The 18,711-nt window shown below is 43.3% G+C and overlaps 1 protein-coding gene across 1 annotated transcript in view; it reads right to left on the bottom strand.

Annotated features, from left to right (window-relative positions):
• LOC107125643 (kalirin) overlaps positions 1-18,711 on the bottom strand; it is a gene marked incomplete at both ends in the record, with an annotated part of 264,080 nt that overhangs the window by 15,038 nt on the left and 230,331 nt on the right. The window contains 6 exons of the mRNA XM_015429084.1: positions 1,267-1,336; positions 5,255-5,364; positions 6,534-6,600; positions 8,868-8,986; positions 13,973-14,155; positions 17,877-17,999. Coding sequence (XP_015284570.1) covers positions 1,267-1,336; positions 5,255-5,364; positions 6,534-6,600; positions 8,868-8,986; positions 13,973-14,155; positions 17,877-17,999 — 672 coding nt within the window. The remainder of the gene's footprint in view (positions 1-1,266; positions 1,337-5,254; positions 5,365-6,533; positions 6,601-8,867; positions 8,987-13,972; positions 14,156-17,876; positions 18,000-18,711) is intronic.

Genomic DNA, 18,711 nt, shown 5'->3' with positions numbered 1-18,711 from the left:
TAGCAATCCAAAACAGTCCAGTGGAGCCTGAGCGGTGGGTGTTGCCTTTTGACACACTTCCGGGTGATGTCAGGGGATGTGGCCTATGCAAATAAGTTATGCTAATGAGTTATGCTAATGAGCTCCTGCACCTCTTTTTCTACGAAATGACCCCTGTTCACAAGCCACCTTTCAGCCTTAAACAGCTCCCAAGGCGGTTTATGATAACAGTGATTGCCATTACCATGAAATGTGTGCCTTGTCAGTGCTTTTGAAAACCCTATGAATAAGTGGGCACTGTCACATTTGGATCATGGTTTTATTGGCTGAAATATAGCAGCAAATATGGATATGGGTAGGATTTTAAAAAGCTTCGGTGGGAATAATGCATTTGACAGTGCAATTCCGTGCAGAGTATTATGCTAGCCTAAGCTAGATGGAATCAATAGGCTTACTCTGAAGTAACTCTACACAAGATTGCACTATTAGCCACGTTGGTTTTCACATAGCAAAGAAGATGGCCAGATTTAAACATTTCTGATAAGCTAGTTAGACTAGGAACCAATGTTCCCTCTAAGCTGTGGAGTCTTGTGAGCAAAAATTCTACTTCGTGAGCTACTGGCATTAAAGTTGTGAGTGAGTGATTTGGCTGCTGCATAAATTAGTCTGTTCTGGAGCCATCCTTCCTGAGCTAAGACAAAAATGTGTGAGCTGGAGGCTTAAAAAGAATTGGACCCCACTCAACTTAGAGGGAACATTGCTAGGAGTTGAGATTTTCTGAAGGTCTCTATATAAATATTGCATTTAGCTTGAGGTACCACATATTTTTACAGTTGTGGTCCTATCGTCAACATACATTTAACATAACCAGAAACTGGAACAAAGGAATTTTAGGATAATGTGGTGATTTCTAACCCCTAGAGAACAAAATGAACAATGCAAAGGAAAAAAGAGACGGTAGTTGATTCTAGTGGTTCCCATCATTCTTACTCAGGGGGTTCCATCTCAGTCTGTTTTGGGGACTCTCAACTTCCTGATCCTGCAAGGGGCCACATGTGGTGGATTCAAATTACTGTGATGTATTGTAAACTGCGGTGGATTGTAAGCTACATGACCGTATTTTTAACATTTACAGCTGCAGAAAACTCCCAAAAGGGCTCATATATCCTGCAACAAAGTACTACATAACAAGTAACATACCATCGTGGACCACTTAAAGCCACCCAATCCCCATTTTGAGTGGTTAAAACACCCATTAATAAATGGTGTTACATAAAGGATTATTACCCAGGTGACAAAGCAATGGCCCACGTCTTCAGGGAGTTGTTCGTATTTTTCTAGTTCTTTCAGAAAAATGCTGAAAAGGTAAGACACAAGAGTCTGGTTTATTACAATATGAAATCTTTTCCCTTCACCTTCTTCCAATACATACATTTTCAAATAACAAGATATTAATTCATGTTTACACCCTCTAATCCTCTGTGGGACAGCATGTAGCTGAATGAGTCAAGGGAACATCTCTTCCACCTGGCTGAAGCAGGTGCCAGATGATGAAACATTCCTGTATCTATTTCACCTGAAAAGAACCCTCCAAATTCACTCAGAACTTTGCTTTGGTTGGAGATTAAAAGAACATGAAACCCCCCTGAGAAAACTATCAATCTCAGGGCCAAGCCACACACAATGTAGGAGATACGTGGTCAGAACTCCCATCATCTTTTTGTACTTTTAAAGATGAACAGGGCAATTAGCATGTATCTGGAGAAACAGTACTGGGGCACACACTGTCCCCCAATCTAATCTCCCTGATGCAATTAGCATTTAGGAACTCATGACAACTTTTGTGGGTAATCCAGATCAGGAAAACAGTACATTCAAACTCAGAGCCATCTAAACTTATAAATGAAAACAGATGATTCAGTCATGGATTTTCCACATCACGTAAGGTTAGCTCTTTATGGAAGTATCTTAAATTTCTATGGACGTTTCGCTCAAGACAATTTGGTGCTGAAAATCCACATACGATTTCACTGCAGATGAAAATTCAATTTTAATAAAGGTTTCAAATTAAACCAAATGGAAGCCACTAACTGAGAGCTGAATTATAGATGTCCTCTCCTGATCTGTGTGGGAAGCCACTTTGTCCGGGTGGTTCTTCAAACCTCGCTATAACATTTAGCACAGCTTGACGGGCCAAATTTCCAATACTCAGAGGGTGCGTTCAGACGGGGGCTTTGCATCGGTATAGGTGCCGGTTGCAATCGCTGTACTCACCGGCATTCAGACGGCGAACATCTGCCTCCTGTCCCTAACTGGTGTAAAGCCCTTTACATAGTTGCACTCTGCCACTACGTCCCCAAGTGGTGGTATACTGAGTGCAACGGTTGCTTTCAATCTTCCCCGGCATCTGATCACTCTCCACCGGTGCCTAGCCATTTCTGTTGGAACCCTGAGGCTTCCGTTTTCCCCCCGCCATTTTTTTTTTAAACAGAGCGATATGCGCTTGGGCGAAGCTTCGCCCTGAGCGTTTGTTTAAAAAAAATAAAATCCCTTACTTTACCTATTCGGAGGAGTCCGGGACTTAAGGGAGGCCAGTTTGGGCTTTAAACTTTAAAGGTAAGTCCTTACCTTTAAAAATGGAGGTAAGTGTGATCGCGTTTCTGCCGGCATAAACTGCACCGGTTCCAACCGGTACAGTTTATGCCGGCAGAAAGCCCCCGTCTGAACGCACCCAGAGAGTATCCATGGCGGTGTTAGATATTCCTGAAATGTCTATCATGAGAGTGGAAAGTCTTGACATCAGTGTTCCCTCTAAGCTGTGGAGTCTTGTGAGCAAAACTTCTACTTGGTGAGCGACTGGCATGAAAGTTGTGAGCGAGCGATTTGGCTACTGCATCAATTAGTGCACTCTGGAGCCATCCTTCCTGAGCTGAGACAAAAATGTGAGTCTGAGGCTAAAAAACTGTGAGCTAGCTCACACTAACTCAGCTTAGAGGGAACACTGCTTGACATATCTGTGCAATCCTAACAACAACTTTCTTATAATGGTATAACTCTGTTTAGGATTGCACTGTGGGAGGATCAACATGGCAAACCACATCAAATGTTACCTCTGTGTAATAAAATAAAATTTAAAATAAATGTTACTTCCGGGCAGTGAAATCAAAACATAGAAGCTGTCTCCCTCCTGTATAAGTTAACATGTAGGCTAGCCCAAAGAAACCTTTCTAAGACTGACATTAGGCATGTGCATTTGGATCTACCCAAGCTGAAAATATACCTAAATGTATCTGGGTTTTCTCAGGAAACCTGAAAAAAATGTTCGAAGAAAATCCTGGATATATTTGAGTATTTTGGGTAGATCTGAAAACAGCGGCGAGGCAGGAGCTGTTTGTTAGGCAGATTATGTAGTATTTTTAAACTTTAAAGGGACTGCAGCCCAACGATCAGCCAGGGTGGCGGGGAGCTGAGAGCCCCCTGCCACCTTGGTTGTGGCTGGCTTCTCTTGCAGCCAGTTTAAACCAGGCTGCAAGAGAAGCCGGCCCAAGATCAGCTGGGTCGGTGGGGAGGTGAGAGTTGAGAGCCAGTTTGGTGTAGTGGTTAAGTGCGCAGACTCTAATCTGGGAGAACCGGGTTTGATTCCCCACTCCTCCACTTGCACCTGTCTGGATGACCTTGGGCAAGCCGTAGTTCTGGCACAGCTGTTCTTGAAAAAGAGCAGTTTCTGTCAGAGCTCTCTCAGCCCCATCTACCTCACAGGGTGTCTGTTGTGGGGAGGGGAAGGGAAAGGAGTTTGTAAGCCGCTCTGAGACACCTTTGGGTAGTGAAGGGCGGGGTATAAATCCAATCTCTTCTCTTCTTCTTCTTCTCCCTGCTGGCACAGCTGTGCGCTGTCTTCTCCTGCTGCCCAGTTTAAACTGGGGGGCAGGAGAGGACAGCCCAGCCAGGATCCCCGTGCCTCTGGGGAGCTGACAGCTCCCTGCATGTGCAGCTCTGCGCTGCCTTCTCTTGCCGACCGGTGTAAACCAGAGTATTCAGTCATTGGCTGTGTCCATGAGGAGCCAATCACTCACTGCTGGCACAGCTCTGTGCTGCATTTTCCTGCAGCTCCGTTTAAACTGGGTTGCAGGAGAAGCCAACCCAACCCCAGGATCAGGCTGGTATTTTTTTCTTTACCGGCATTTTCCAGTTCTATTGGACCCAATGAATTTGGGGATTTTCAAAAAATCCCGGATCTGAATACCATACTGGTATTTGGATCTGGGATTTTTCGGGAATCCCAAAACTCTTCCAGTTCCAATAGACCCGAACCAAAAAAATACTGGTTAAAAAAAATTGCACACCCCTGACATCTACCACACAATTCTCCTCTCTGCCACATACTTTGACCCTGCCGTGGGCCGGCCAGCTGCCACCTCTTCCTCTTCCTCAGAGGAACTGGAAGAATCATAATTGGACCCCACTCTGACAGAATCCCCACCTCAGAGGTCAGATACAGCGGCAGAACCAATGGGGGAAGGATCAGGAAGCAAGACTGCTTTCCAGTCACAGCTGGGCTACTTGTTCTTCCAAGAGAAGAAAGAGAGGTCACAGAGGCCGGAATCCCCACCAGCCTCTCCTGAGCCAGCAGAGTGCAGAAGAAGCAGAGACTGCTTGATAGCTCAGGAGAAACAATGAAGTGCTTGTCTAGTTGCTCAGCAACAATCAGTGTTTATTCCTAGAGCAGAGTCTTTGGAGGACCAGGACTGACAGGCCAATAGGGAAACAGTAAAAGACATGCAACTGTAGGAAGGTGAATGCAACTGTAATGAGAGACACCTAGACATCAGGGGATGAGTCAGCAAAAGAGGCAAGTAAAAGGAACACACCGTGCAAGTCTTGGTATAGAAGCAACCTTGCTTGCCACCCCTCTGACCTGCTCAGCAAACAGAATTTTACCTTGACCCTGCTGGGTTGTACCTTGTCTAATCTGTGCTTGCTCCTTAAGCCTGGAACCCAGACCCCTGTATCCTGCACCTTTTCTGAAACCTTGGAACTGGACCCTTGACTCTCCTACTCTGACCCTTGCACTGAACCTTCGGATACCTGACCTTGCTCCTGTGTCTTTCCATATTTTTGTCTTTGTATTTGTGTATCCCAGAAACCCTGGGTAGAACAATAGCACCATACTTAGCCTTGAATGTGACAGGCCTTCTCTTGGCACATGTTCTGTGGTTCTAAAGAACAGGATGTGCTTATATATGTGAACCTTTCTGAAATATTCAAGAAAACTTACTTGTTATGAAAGTCATAAATCTCCTGGATGTTGCCAAAAATTATGTGTTCTTTGTTAAGAATCCCTGGGGGTATCTCTTCCACTCCACTTGTCATCTCCCAAAGGTATGTCTGGAAGACAAGAGCAGTTTTTAAACACAGGGTAGACAACAGAAAAATATTTTTCCCTGTTTTCCCTGTTTTCTTGCCAAAATAGAGTGACAAGAGAAATGTAAGGTTCTAAAGTATAAATCAAAATGAAAAACAGAAACAAAAGACTTTGGGTGCTTGATTGACAAGAAAAATCTCAGCACATCCAAAGTGATGACATTTAGGTGTCTGCAAGCAAAACAAATAAACAAACAAAATTTGCATACTTTGCTCTTTCACTGAATTCCCCATTGTGCTTCTCGGAAACAACTTCAGTCAGTCAAGTGAGTTCACTTGTTCAGTGTCTATGGGTGCTTTGTTTTGCCATGCATTCCCTTTTTCTGAGGTCCAGCCAGAGTGTTGTTCTTTTGTCTTAGGCACAACAGCCCCAGGATTTACTCAAATTCCTCCATACCTACTAAAAATGTAATACACAAACCTCACCTGCATCCATGCTATTTTGCCCGTATGGAACTCAATATGTTTGTGCATATGTAGATTCTTAGGGTATATACAACATGCTAGGTTGGCAGGAGCTGGAACTAGAGACGGGAGCTCACTCCGTCATGCGGCAACTCAGGTCTCGAACTGCTGAACTACTGACCTTTCACAGCCTGCAGTTCAGCGTCTTAACCACTTGAGCCACCGCAGCTCCAACCTAGCAGTTTGAAAGCAATAAATTGCAAGTAGATAAATAGGTACCACTTCAGTGGGAAGGTAACAGCGTTCCGTGCGCCTTGGTGTTTAGTCATGCCGGCCACATGACCATGGAAACGTCTTCAGACAGTGCTGGCTCTTCGGCTTTGAAACGGAGATGAGCACCGCAACCCTACAGTCGGATTCGACTGGCTTTCAAGCAAGGGAACCTTTACCTTTTTATACAACATGCACTAGGTCTTTCTCCATTGGATGCCAGGGAACAATGGTAGCTTCAGCAGCACAGATAATTTCCACAATGGGCCTCACATGTTGTAATGTCCTGACCAGTTCGTATTCTCCTGGAAATAAAGGCCACGCTACTGCATTACAATTGCCTTTAAGGTCTGAACTACTGGTAAAGCCATAGGAATTTACAACAAGTTTTAAAATGACTACTAGGCATGAGAAATATATTTCAAGGAACACTCCATTCCTTACATGAGGCAACATACCTCTAAACATTCATGTAAATCCCTGACATATGCCTTCTCAGTCTGAAGCAGTTCAGCCATGATGAATCTAAGAGAAGAAAGGCCTTTAAGTCAATGTGTATATAAAATTTACCCATACAAAATACTAAATTTCTTTGCTCAATCATATATAGTATTAATAAGGAAAAAATATTTGAAATGCTATACAGGATATCCATATGTATGTGTATATATTAGAAAAGTAATACAATGATTATAAACATAAAACCATTTCACATATTACAATTAAGAATGTTTTCCAACAAAATTTTGTTATACTTTCATATCTGGGGTTATAGTGGAAAAATTATGCCATTTTTATGTTTGTGTAGGGCGTTCCATGCACCTCGGTGTTTAGTCATGCTGGCTAGCTGACCACATGTCTTTGGACAGCGCTGACTCCTTGGCTTGGAAACAGAGATGAGCACCAACCCCTAGAGCCGGATTCGACTAGCTTTCAAGCAAGGGAAACCTTTACCTTTATTTTAGGGCATTACTGTTTCAGCATTCAAATCCATATGGTTTGTTTGGGCTCTGGAGGTTCAGGAACATCACTTTCAATGGGAATCTATTGGAAGGTCTGGGGCAGCTCTTTATAAAGATAATGGTGCCAAGTTTGCACAGAACACAGTCCTCCTTCTAATCTGATCCCCCCTCAAGTTTCAAGCAAACTGGTCCCTGGGGTCCAAAGCAGGCACCTCTAAGTGAAAGTATGCTTACCTTCACTAATTCTTCCGGGGGGGAATGGTGCTGGCCACCATCATAAAGCAAAATCCCTTTTACAGTGAATGACTGACATTTTTAAAAACTTTCTACAGAAAACTTTTCATCCTTCCTTGGTATGGTCTGTTGTTTGTTTCCTTGCACAGTGATAAAGGAGGGAACAGAAGAGAATAGGAGCTCTGCAATTATTCCCTATGGGGGACTTGGGGGGGCGGCTGGAATAGTTGTTGACACCAGATTTGACAACCAAATGACACCAAATTTGCAGTGCTGCTAGTGCTGTCTGTCCACTAAGAACCCACCAGGTTTTGAGCAAATTGAACTAAGTGGTTTAGTTCTACAGGACCCTGATCAAGGTGCCCTTGGCCATTGTACTTGCAAAACAAAAAAGGAACCCTCTCTCACAAATGAAAGAGGGAAGGACAACTGCAGCTCTCTGCAGTTTGTCTTTAAAGGTGATTGGCTGGGATCTCCAAGAATATGAAGGAAGAAATGCCATTGCCTGGGAAATAAGTAGACTCAAAGAAAAACACAAGCACATACTGCATTGCTGGTAAGCAGCTGAACTTGCAAACATAAACAACTCACAGATTTTTTGGAAGAAGGGGAGTTCATAATTCTCAAGAATCCCAAGTTTGTATTTCCATTCTGGGAAATCACTATAATGACCTGAATCCACAATTTCCACATATATCTTTGGCTCAGGAATTTTGTGGAGGGGGAGGTATTTGTGTATTTCCTGCATTGTGCAGGGGGTTGGGCTAGATGACCCTGGAAGTCCCTTCTAAGTCAATGATTCTATGACTGTAAGTGTAAAGGAGCCCTGGTCTGAGGCCAATGCAAGGAGTAACAGAAGAAATGAATGAAAATTTCTCCCCTTTCTATCCATGGAAATTCTGCACATGATCCAATCCAATAGTCATACAGACAGACAGTTCTACACTGCAGATCACTTTGTGTTACAACTTGTTATAAACATATATAAACTCATAATGCGTATTTTCACACACACACACACACACCTTAATACTTTTCATATTAACCAAATTCCCTTCCTACCGATCAATTTAGTAAATACTGACTATAATGTATCAGTGAGGTATTTGCATGCAAAGCCAAGGGAAATAGATAAATTAGGTAAAAAAACCTTAATTCGTACCTTCCCAGGATAAATCAGAACCCTACCAATCACTTAAAGGTAAATTGACCCTCAGAAAAAGTTGTCAGAACTGGGATTCCTTAGTAGCAAACGTATAACAGACATCATTGTTGACAAATATCCATAAAAGCAATTGTCTTGTACTCTGAATACTTTTTTCCCAAGAGCATCTGTCACTCATTACTACCAAATATGTAACAGCCAGCAATATAGTTATGTTTTTAATTAATCAGAAGTGGATTCTCAGCCAAGACTCTTTGTAACCACTGCAACCACACAGTCTTATTTCTATCCAAGGTGTGCAGCAACCCGTACCAATGTATTAAACGTGACATCTCACCCACCCCACAAACAGGGGGGCTTGTCAAGTTGAAGCCAGGGCTGTTTGCCATTCATGCAATAGGATGTTGAGGCACCTGCTTCTCACCACTTACTCTTTCTTTCTGGCTGACTTCCTTTTTTCTTCATTAGCCTCGTGATTGGCATCGCGTAGCTTCACCTCACGATCTGACAGACTTGCTGGAATGATGTCCAACTCCAGGTCCTTATTATCCTGAAAAAGATAGCGACATGGATTTTAAACACATTCCTTTGCTTTGTAAAACTCAGCAGATTTACAAAGCGGAAGAGATGAAAAGAATGCCAACAGTGAGAGGTGGGTGGGAGACGAAAAAAGGATGAGCTGCACCTATAGTAGTTAATGGCTAACTAAAGGGCATCAGATTTGACGGGCAATGGACGGAGAAGACTACAGAATTCTAATCCCTTCCAATCTCCACCAACTCACTCACCACTTTCTTTTCCCTTTCAGCCTTAGAACTTATTTTAAGAATGGCACTGCTTCCCAAATGTGGTGCTAATGCCATAGGAGGGAACCACGGAGGCCCAAGGACATATTTAATAATTTATATCTCGCCCTCCCTGCTGAGGCAGGCTCAGGGCAGCTTACATAGAATGTATAAAACAACTTGTCCCGCTGCGGGTTCTTCCGCGGCCCTATCGGCCGCTGTGGTGGGACTGGCGTGCCCCGCGCCGAGCTCTTTGACAGCCTTGGACATGGGACGGAGCCGTGGGAGCGACCGTGGGGAAGGGGGCAACTATGTGCCGAAGCCCCAACGAGACGGGGCGGGGGTGGCAGACGCTTCCGCAAGGCCCCCGGAGCCTCAGAGAGTTAAAGGGCAAAAACAATGCTCTGAGAAGGAGAGGGAAGACATGTGCAGCAGGGAGGTTGATTGGGGTATAAGCTTGGGAGAATCACAGGGTGTTTTGGATCACTGTAATAAGCAATAAAAAGAAGGAAACGAAGAACACCGGGGAGGAAGTTCAGAGAATCGGAGGTGAAAGGCACAGAGGCACAGAGAGAGTGTGAGCCGATATAGCCGATTCTGCTGAGGACGAGGCGAGGGGTGTGAAGAAACACCCCCACTCGTCTAATTCTGAGGTGTTCGTTTCCGACTTGGAAGATCCCAACACGGCGACGGGTTATACGGCGCCTGGGGCTGACCTGAATCCTGACACAACTATTATAAAACATAACAAAGTACAAAGTGCTAGTGCCGTTCGTATCACGATGGCAGGCGTTAGCAGCATCCAATGGCATACAGTCAGCTAACGTCATAGTCTGGGTTGTATCAGGCTGTTAGTAATGATGTTAATATTGGGGCCAGGGCCTCAGTTTATTAGGTGCAGCTTCCTAACTGGAGGCCTGGATAAGAGCTCCATCATGCAGGCCCTGTGGAACTGTAAAAAGTCCCGCAGGGCCCTGATGTCCTCTGGGAGCTCATGCCACCAGTACAAAGCCACCACTGAGAAGGCCCTGGCCCTTGTCACAGCCAGGCTGGCTTCTCTGGGGCACGGAAAGGCCAAACGATTTTGGGACCCCAATCATAGTGCTCTCTGGGGAACAGGTGGAGAAAGGTGGTCCCTTAGGTATGTAGGCCCCTGACCATATAGGGCTTTAAAGGTAGGAACCAACACCTATGTTAGATACGAGACTCGAGGCAGCAGGTGAACAGTGATAACAGCTTTGTTGAACACGAAGACAGAAGAACCAGAATGAGACAAACAATGGAGCAACAGGTGTCTGTGCAAACAGCTCGAGGCTGAGAAAGCCAACCCCACATGTCAGCTAAGGTCCAATCAGAAACTGTACATAAAGACCAATCACTTTGCTTCCCTCCAGAACTTCCCTTGTTCTGATAGGCCGGTTTACAATACCTTGTTTGGACTCAAGCTCATACATTCATACATTCAGTTCCATACATAACCTTGAACCAAATTTGGTACTTGGTATGCTAGAGGCAGCCAGTGCAGTGCTTTTAGCACAGGCTGGATGTGCTCCTGCATAGGGAGGCCCAACAGCAGCCTGGCCATTGTGTTCTGCTCCAGCTGCAGCTTCCGGATTTGGGACAAGGGCAGCCCCATGTAGAGAGCATTACATTAATCCAGTCTTGAAGTGACCATTGCATGGATCACTGTTGCCAGGTCATTGTGTTCAAGGAAGGGAACCAACTGCCTGATCAGCTGAAGGTGATAAAAGGCTGACTTCACAGTGGCTGCTACCTGGGCCCCCATTGTTAAGGAGGCATCCAGGAGCACTCCCAAACTCCTAACCTCCAGTGCTGGTGCCAACGACACCCCATCAAAGGTTGAGACCGCTCTGACTCAGGCACAGGATCTCTGTGGGATTCATTTCAGTCGACTCAGTCTAAGCCAACCAGCCATAGCTTTTAATGCCAGGTCCAGATCTTCCAGGCTAGAGTCAGACTGGCCGCCCAACAACAAATAGAGCTGGATGTCATCCACATATTGGTGACATCCCAGTCCATGCTTCCAGGCAATCTGGGCAAGGGGGCGCATATAGATGTCGAATAACATCGGGGAAAGCACCGCTCTTTGGGGCACTCCTAGCGGGTACCTTTGAAACAGCTGTTCCCTAATGGCCACCCTTTGTCCCTGACCCTGAAGGAATGAGGAGAGTCACTGCAAGGCAGACCCCTGAATCCCAGTGTCGGTAAGGTTGTGGATCAGTAGATGGTAATCGACCATGTCAAACACTACCGACATGTCCAAGAACAACAACACCACCGAACTGCCCTGATCCAGAAGTCTCCAAAGGTCATTCGTGAGGGTGACCAGTGCTGTCTCTGTCCCACGGCTGGTTGGAAGCTGGACTGGAAGTGATCTAATGTGGAGGTGTCATCCAAAAAACCCTGCAGCTAATAAATAAATATCTAGCCTTTTTACTTGTGGAAATATAAAGAAAAAAAGAGACAGAGGCTGGGATCCCAATAAAAATCTCTGCTGATTAAAGGGATTTCCAGCAGTGGAGTAAGACTTCTCTAACACCCCAAAATGCTGCTCCAGGGGACAGAGGACCCCCCCCCCAGGAACAGAATAAGGGGTGAATTGGTGAAAATCCTCCTTTTTTACATCAGCAGAAATTATTGGCAGGTTCAAATCCATTATTCTGCTCAACTGTGTAGTATGTATGGGAATATAAATATTTTTTTCTTTCTGATTATTCATATTTTCTTGGTTTTATAGATTTTTCTCCTAAGTAAGATTTTATTTTATTAGGATATGAAGAAGGCCTACTAAATAGTAGGACTTTCTCTTGTAGGTTAGATTGATTTTCTAGCTGATGCTAGCAGACAAGAAAACAACATTATTTTGGTATAGAAGATAGGTATAGAGTTTGTGGTTTTTAGTTGTTTAGGGTAAAACTTTGCAGTGTCTGGGTCAAAAGTGATTTTAGCTTTGTATCAGAAAAAAACCACCTTTGTTTGGGCATGACGAATCCTTGGCCAATATTATTCAGGTTAGGTTAAATAAACATTTTAAGATATTATGTAGGCACACCTTTCTTCATATTTGACCAATGAGTGGACTATTACTCAAATGATGCACTGTCCTTTGTAACCAATTATGATTTTTGAATGTTATCTTCATGATAATGTCATTTCAAGTATAAAATTTCATGTACTTCCTGATTGTGTTCAGAAAGCAGTCAATTTTTGATAGGCTGGTTCGGCCTCACTGTTTTCAGGTGTCTTGATTGCAATTAAAACACTATGAACCTTCCTCCTCATTTTGACTTCTTCTTTTTTGACTGGGAAACTATGAGGAATTTCAGACAGACGATATAATCCGGAAGAGGAATGGCTCCCAAACGGTTTCTGGTCTTTCATTTCAGACAGAACTGTTTTAGAACCGGTTCCCTACCGGAATATATTTGTAATTTCAGACACAAATGCTTCTGTCCCATTTAGGAAATGGGGCTGAAGCATTTTACCTGTCAACCACTTCCAAGTAGTCTTCAGTTTCCTCTCCGGTTCCGATGCGCTTTTTCCTGCCATTTTTTGCCCGCGTGGGCGATCTCCAGCTTTTTTTGGGGAAAGTGGGAAAAAGCGGTGCAGTCTGAAATGGCAAACCGCTTCAGATCCAGCTCTTTACCGGATGGAGAAAGCCATGTGTGAAATGGAAGCCCTATACTGGTTTACTCCATGACGGATCAAAAACAACTTCAAAACGGGTTAAAAAGGGTAATGTGAAATTCCTCTATTTGTATAACAAGTGATAAACCAGGTGCTGCCTTCTCGTGTTCTAGCCAATGTGAAAAGGTTCCAGATAAATTGGAAGGACTCAGTCTTTATTTTAAAATTTTATATAAATACATTTTATTTTATGAATATTTAATTCAACTAATTAACTTTACAAAAATATATGGGGCTGTCTGCACTTATGCGTTCATTTCTTTGTTTGAGGTGGTACACAAGAAAAGTAAAGGTAAAGGTTCCCTTGCTCGAAAGCCAGTCAAATCCGACTCTAGGGCTGCAGTGCTCATCTCCGTTTCAAAACCGAAGAGCCAGCGCTGTCCGAAGACGTTTCCGTGGTCATGTGGCCGGCATGACTAAACACCAAGGTACACGGAACGCTGTTACCTTCCCACCGAAGTGGTACCTATTTATCTACTTGCAATTTCTTGCTTTCGAACTGCTAGGTTGATAGGAGCTGGAACTAGAGACGGGAGCTCACTCTGTCATGCGGCACACTTGGGTCTCGAACTGCTGAACTACCGACCTTCCACAGCCTGCAGTTCAGCGTCTTAACCACTAGTACAGTGTAAATAAAATATAATAAAAACGAACCATGAAAATCACAGCATTAAAACTTCTGTTGTGGCTATTCTACATTGATTCCCTCACAATGATTTTTTTTGCTATGTTGTCCTTCAGTCACCTAATGTCAGAGGTGGTAGGCAGGTGTGCCACATCCACAATGTTGCCTCCAACTGCAGAACATTACTATTCTTGACAGGAATGAATGACGGCCATGAATTTATATTTGAGAACGTTAAATTGTCTTGCATTTACTCAAATCTTATGTCAAAAAAATCCATGCTGGGTGGCCTACTTGTAAAGGCAAGCCGTAGTTGGGTACATCACACATAAACGTTTTCTCATATCTGACAATACTACTTCTCCTCAGAGTTCTTGTTTGTTTAAGGTATGTCAACAAAACATGTGACTTACAGTACCTCTGTATTGATTCCAAGAGCTTTCTCCAAAGAGTAGCGATATTTCCCCATTCTCAACGAGAAGTCCCGATAGCGTTTGTCCACGGTGGTAACCCATTTTCTAATTTCAGTGGCATGAGTATGTCCTTTCTCTACAAAGCTATCAGCCAGCTGAATGAGAAGCTTCACTTTCTCCTTGGTTTGCTGCCAAAAAAAGAGTGTTGCTTAGTCAGGCCCGTAGGCAGGATTTTTTAAGTCAGGGGGCATTTAAATTTCTTAGGGGGCACTGGCTAATCGAATTAAAGAAATATCCATCTCCTTCCCTGCACCTGCTACAGCTTGGGGGTCCTGGGCTGGATGGGAAGTCAGGGGGCCTTGCCAGTAAGTCAGGGGGGCCTAGCCCCGAGATGCCCCACTGTAGCTATGGGCCTGTGCTTAGTTATCATTTCTTCTATGAACATGTTTCTGTTTACATTCCATTTCAGCCTTTTGGACCTCATGCTCTTCACCAACATCACTGTTATAAAAAGTCTCTGAGATCTTTGGAGACAGTGTAGGTGGAATACATGTTTTTAAACAAGCTATCTAAAACACCGCACACTTTGGAATTTTCTTGTTCTCTACCAGGTATAACTATACAAAACAAAAATAAATTGAAATAGACCTTACATGACCATGATCTACACTACCTTTAGCACAGTTTAAGATAATGATAAAATTTTACATTTGTCAAAGACCAGAGTTTCCATTGATTTTCAGTGCTGCTCAATGGAATTTATCATTCATATTTAGCAATATCTTATAGAATCGTAGAAGAAGAAGAAGAAGAAGAAGAAGAAGAAGAAGAAGAAGAAGAAGAAGAAGAAGAAGAAGAAGAAGAAGAAGAAGAAGAAGAAGAAGAAGAAGAGGAGGAGGAGGAGATTGGATTTATACCCCACCCTTCACTACCCAAAGGTATCTCAGAGCGGCTTACAAACTCCTTTCCTTTCCCCTCCCCACAACAGACACCCTGTAAGGTAGGTTGGGCTGAGAGAGCTCTTGACAGAAACTGCTCTTTTTCAAGAACAGCTGTGCCAGAATTATGGCTTGCCCAAGGTCATCCAGCCAGGTGCAAGTGGAGAATCAAACCCGGTTCTCCCAGATTAGAGTCCGTGCACTTAACCACTACATCAAACTGGCTCCTGCCTGTTTAATAATAAACAGGAATCTCATAGGGGCCTAGCCCCGAGAAACATTTTATTCCACTATACATTTATGTGGACCACAGCCCAGTTCTTCAGATGTTTCTGATACAATAAGAAACATAGGAAAATGGAAGCATAAGCAAGGAGTGACACTGCTGCCTTGCTTATGTACACCTCTTTGGATATACTTTGTTATACTTTCAGAGATATTGTTCTACTTGTTGTTGTTTAGGAGGCTGCGAACTGGCAAGAAGAGAAAATATGCTGAGAGAGTGCAGATTTCGGCAGCAAAAAGAGACATGCTTGAATCTGTAGGACAAGGGACCAGTGAATGTGATTTATGATTGTGAGTTCTGACATTTCTCTTGACATGTATAATGCCAGCTGTCATTGTGCTTTATTAAGTTTGATTTTTAGTATTTAGCCCAAGCAGAAGAGATTTAGAATAGAAGTAATTAGAGTATTTTTAATTGTCAAAGGTTCTGCTTTTAGATAGATTCAGAAAATAGTGGAATGTAATGTATGTTTTGAAGTTACAAGTTCCTCAGCTGAAGGACACTTCAGAAGAGAAGTTAGTGTTCTCTAAACAAATAACTTTCTGTGTAGAATAGAGCATCTGGCCCCACTGAGTCTGCCCAGAGCTAAGTTTCATGTGCCTTATCAGAAAACTCCCTAGCTCCAGGCTGAAGCAAATAAGCCAGGAATGATGCAAAAAAATAAGACCTCAGTGTTCCCCAAAGCCCCCCTTGTCTTCCATGACCAGATAAGAAAACGTGAAGGCTTGTAATTCTGATCCAGATAGCAGCTTGCCAATAGAGAAGTGCCAGCTCAATTGATGCTTTGATGACGAGACCTGTTGGACACCAATTAAAGATTTCTTAATATATAAAGTGTAATGATGTCATTTGGGGTTAAGAAACATTTCATTGGGAACATTTGGCTGTACAAGCTCAGGAGAAAATTAGGTTGACCAGAGAGAAGTACTACTGGACATGTGATTGCACTGGAGGCTGTATTTGTATTTTTGTATTAGACCTCTGAGGAAGGCCTGTAAAGGCCGAAATGCGTTAGGTCTATTTCATCAGCCTTTGTATGTTTTTATATTTGTATATGAGGTATGAATGGGCCCTTATTCGTTATTTTAATTTGTGTTTAATAAATACATGTATATTTTTTAGGTTTCATAATTAGATTTTAAGAGTTGGCCCTCTTCTATTCTTGACTAACCTTTATAGGTTATGAATTCTAGGTTTTAGGTTCAGTCTCCCCCCCCCTTTTTTGTCCTTATAAAGTGTAATGATGTCATTTGGGGTATAAGATCTACTGCCCTTCCTGGTTGGGGCAGAATACAGCTTGGTGTTACTGGGTGCCAAGGTATCCAGTCCTGTATCCTCCTGATTATTGCAATAAACAGATATTTATCCACTCCCTGAACTCCAACCGTGTGCTCTTTATTCGGCCCCGGGGGCACACAGGGCACTGATCTGTGCATCAAATCTGAGAGAGTAGGACAGAATTTTCATAGGATTATGAAATTCTGTAGCTCCTTTTAAATACGTACATTCTCTGGCTTATATCCAAAGAACTGTAAAACTCACTAATGCAAGGCCAAGGGAGCTTTACACTTATATATCTCAACAATCTGCACCCCATACCACATGGCAAGCTTCTTTTAGAACTGACCAGTTTCAGAAGCAGTTTATGATGTGGAATGTGGGGAACTTTCAAAGGACAAAGTGCCAGAAATTCCACAATGTTAGCACAAGCATCTTCTATTATCCTAAGTAACTCTTCAGATCTCAACTACAGAACCCAAAACAAGTGAGATACGTTTAGCTCTCAGAGCCACTAAGCATTTCCTTCCCTAAAATTATTTAATAGTACAAGGCACATTTAAATAACACATGTAATCCAAATACTCATGTGACTTGAATAACTGACTCCTCCCAACTCATTATTTATTTATTTATTGCACTGAAATCTTGCTTTCCTCCCATCACGGAACTCAATGCAACTTATAGAGAATTTTTAAGAAGCCTACCACCCAAGCATTGACCAAACCCATTACCTGCATAGCCTAAAGGCTGCTGCATCATGGGTTCTACAGTACCATGGAGAGGTCAATGCAAGACTTCACTGCCACAATATTTAAAAGACATGACAGTCTCTTGCCTTTAGCTGGTTCATATAAAGTTTGCTGTTTTGTTGAACATGAACACATGAAGCTGCCCTATATTGAGTTGGTCTATCAAGGTCAGCATGGTACACTCAGACTGACACTGGATCTCCAGGCAGAGGTCTTCTACATCACTTATTACCCAATTCTTTTAACTGGGGGTGCTAGGGATTGAACCTGGGACCTTGTATATGCAAAGCAGATGCCCTTCCACTGAGCCACAGCCCCTCCCCTTCTTATTAAACTAAAAAAATTAGTCTAGGTCAGGGCTCTTGACAGCAATTTCTAATTATGTTTAGATCCCTGCAAAATGTATCACTAAAGCTCATGTTCCCTCCAAGCTATTGAGTCTTGTGAGCAAAAATTCTACTTTGTGAGCCAAAGGCATTAAAGTTGTGAGCGTACGATTTGTCTACTGCATAAATTAGTTTGCTCTGGAGCTATCCTTCCTGAGCAAAGACAAAAATCTGTGAGCTGGAGGCTAAAAAACTGTGAGCTAGCTCACACTAACTCAGCTTAGAGGGAACACCACTCATGATCCTTTTGAATGAAAAGAAAGGTTTACCTTGGCAGGTACTTTGAATTCCCCATATTCTTTCAGAAGTTCCTGAGTTTCCTCTGCTGATTCCCCTGTGGAGTTATGAGTAGAGAGATAATACTCTCCTGTTTCTTGGATCCAGTCTAAGGCCTGTAGGTGAGTAAGCACCAAACAACAACAAAAAGGAAGAGGGGAAAAAAAGGTTGTTTGTGTCTAGGTTACAAGTTTCCATGGACATGTTTCAAAATAGAAAATTTAAATTTTAGAGCAATTCTGGAGGATGATCTGTTTGAGAAAAAAACATAGTGGAAGAGTCCCAAATATAAACCTTACAAAGTACTGAAATCAAGCAAATGACGATATAGTATGTGGGGACTCATGCACCGATTCCACACAAGAGCTGTGCCACGGTCGTGCCTCCCTTTGCCCCGCTTCTATCTGTCAATTTCCTACCCAAAGCTGCGCGGCCACATTTTGACCCACGGCTTCGCCCGATTTCCCCCACGGTTTCGTGATCCTCAAAAAACAGGATCACAAAACCGAGGGAAAATTGGGCGAAGCCACGGCTTCGAGTGAGAAGTGGACCAATAGAAGCAGGGCAAAGGGAGGCGTGACCGCGGCGCAGCTCTTGTGTGAAATCGGTCACAGTGAACAGCCTTAAACCATCACACATATACTTCTGCAGAAAGTATGCAAAAGTGCTGTCACATCCTCTCTTCTGCAGCAGATGGGTTTTTCAGCCTACACTGGCCTAGTCAGTTCCCATGACTAATGGGTACTGGGAATGGGCTCTCCAAAGCATTCCAATCAGTTTTCAATGTGAGCATGGGGAGGAGGGGGCAGGGGTGAGCTGAGGTATATG

The sequence above is a fragment of the Gekko japonicus genome, unplaced genomic scaffold (genome assembly GCF_001447785.1).
Source record: "Gekko japonicus isolate JY-2015 unplaced genomic scaffold, Gekko_japonicus_V1.1 scaffold1791, whole genome shotgun sequence".
NCBI lineage: Eukaryota > Metazoa > Chordata > Lepidosauria > Squamata > Gekkonidae > Gekko > Gekko japonicus.
This window is presented reverse-complemented; position numbering and strand designations above follow the sequence as displayed.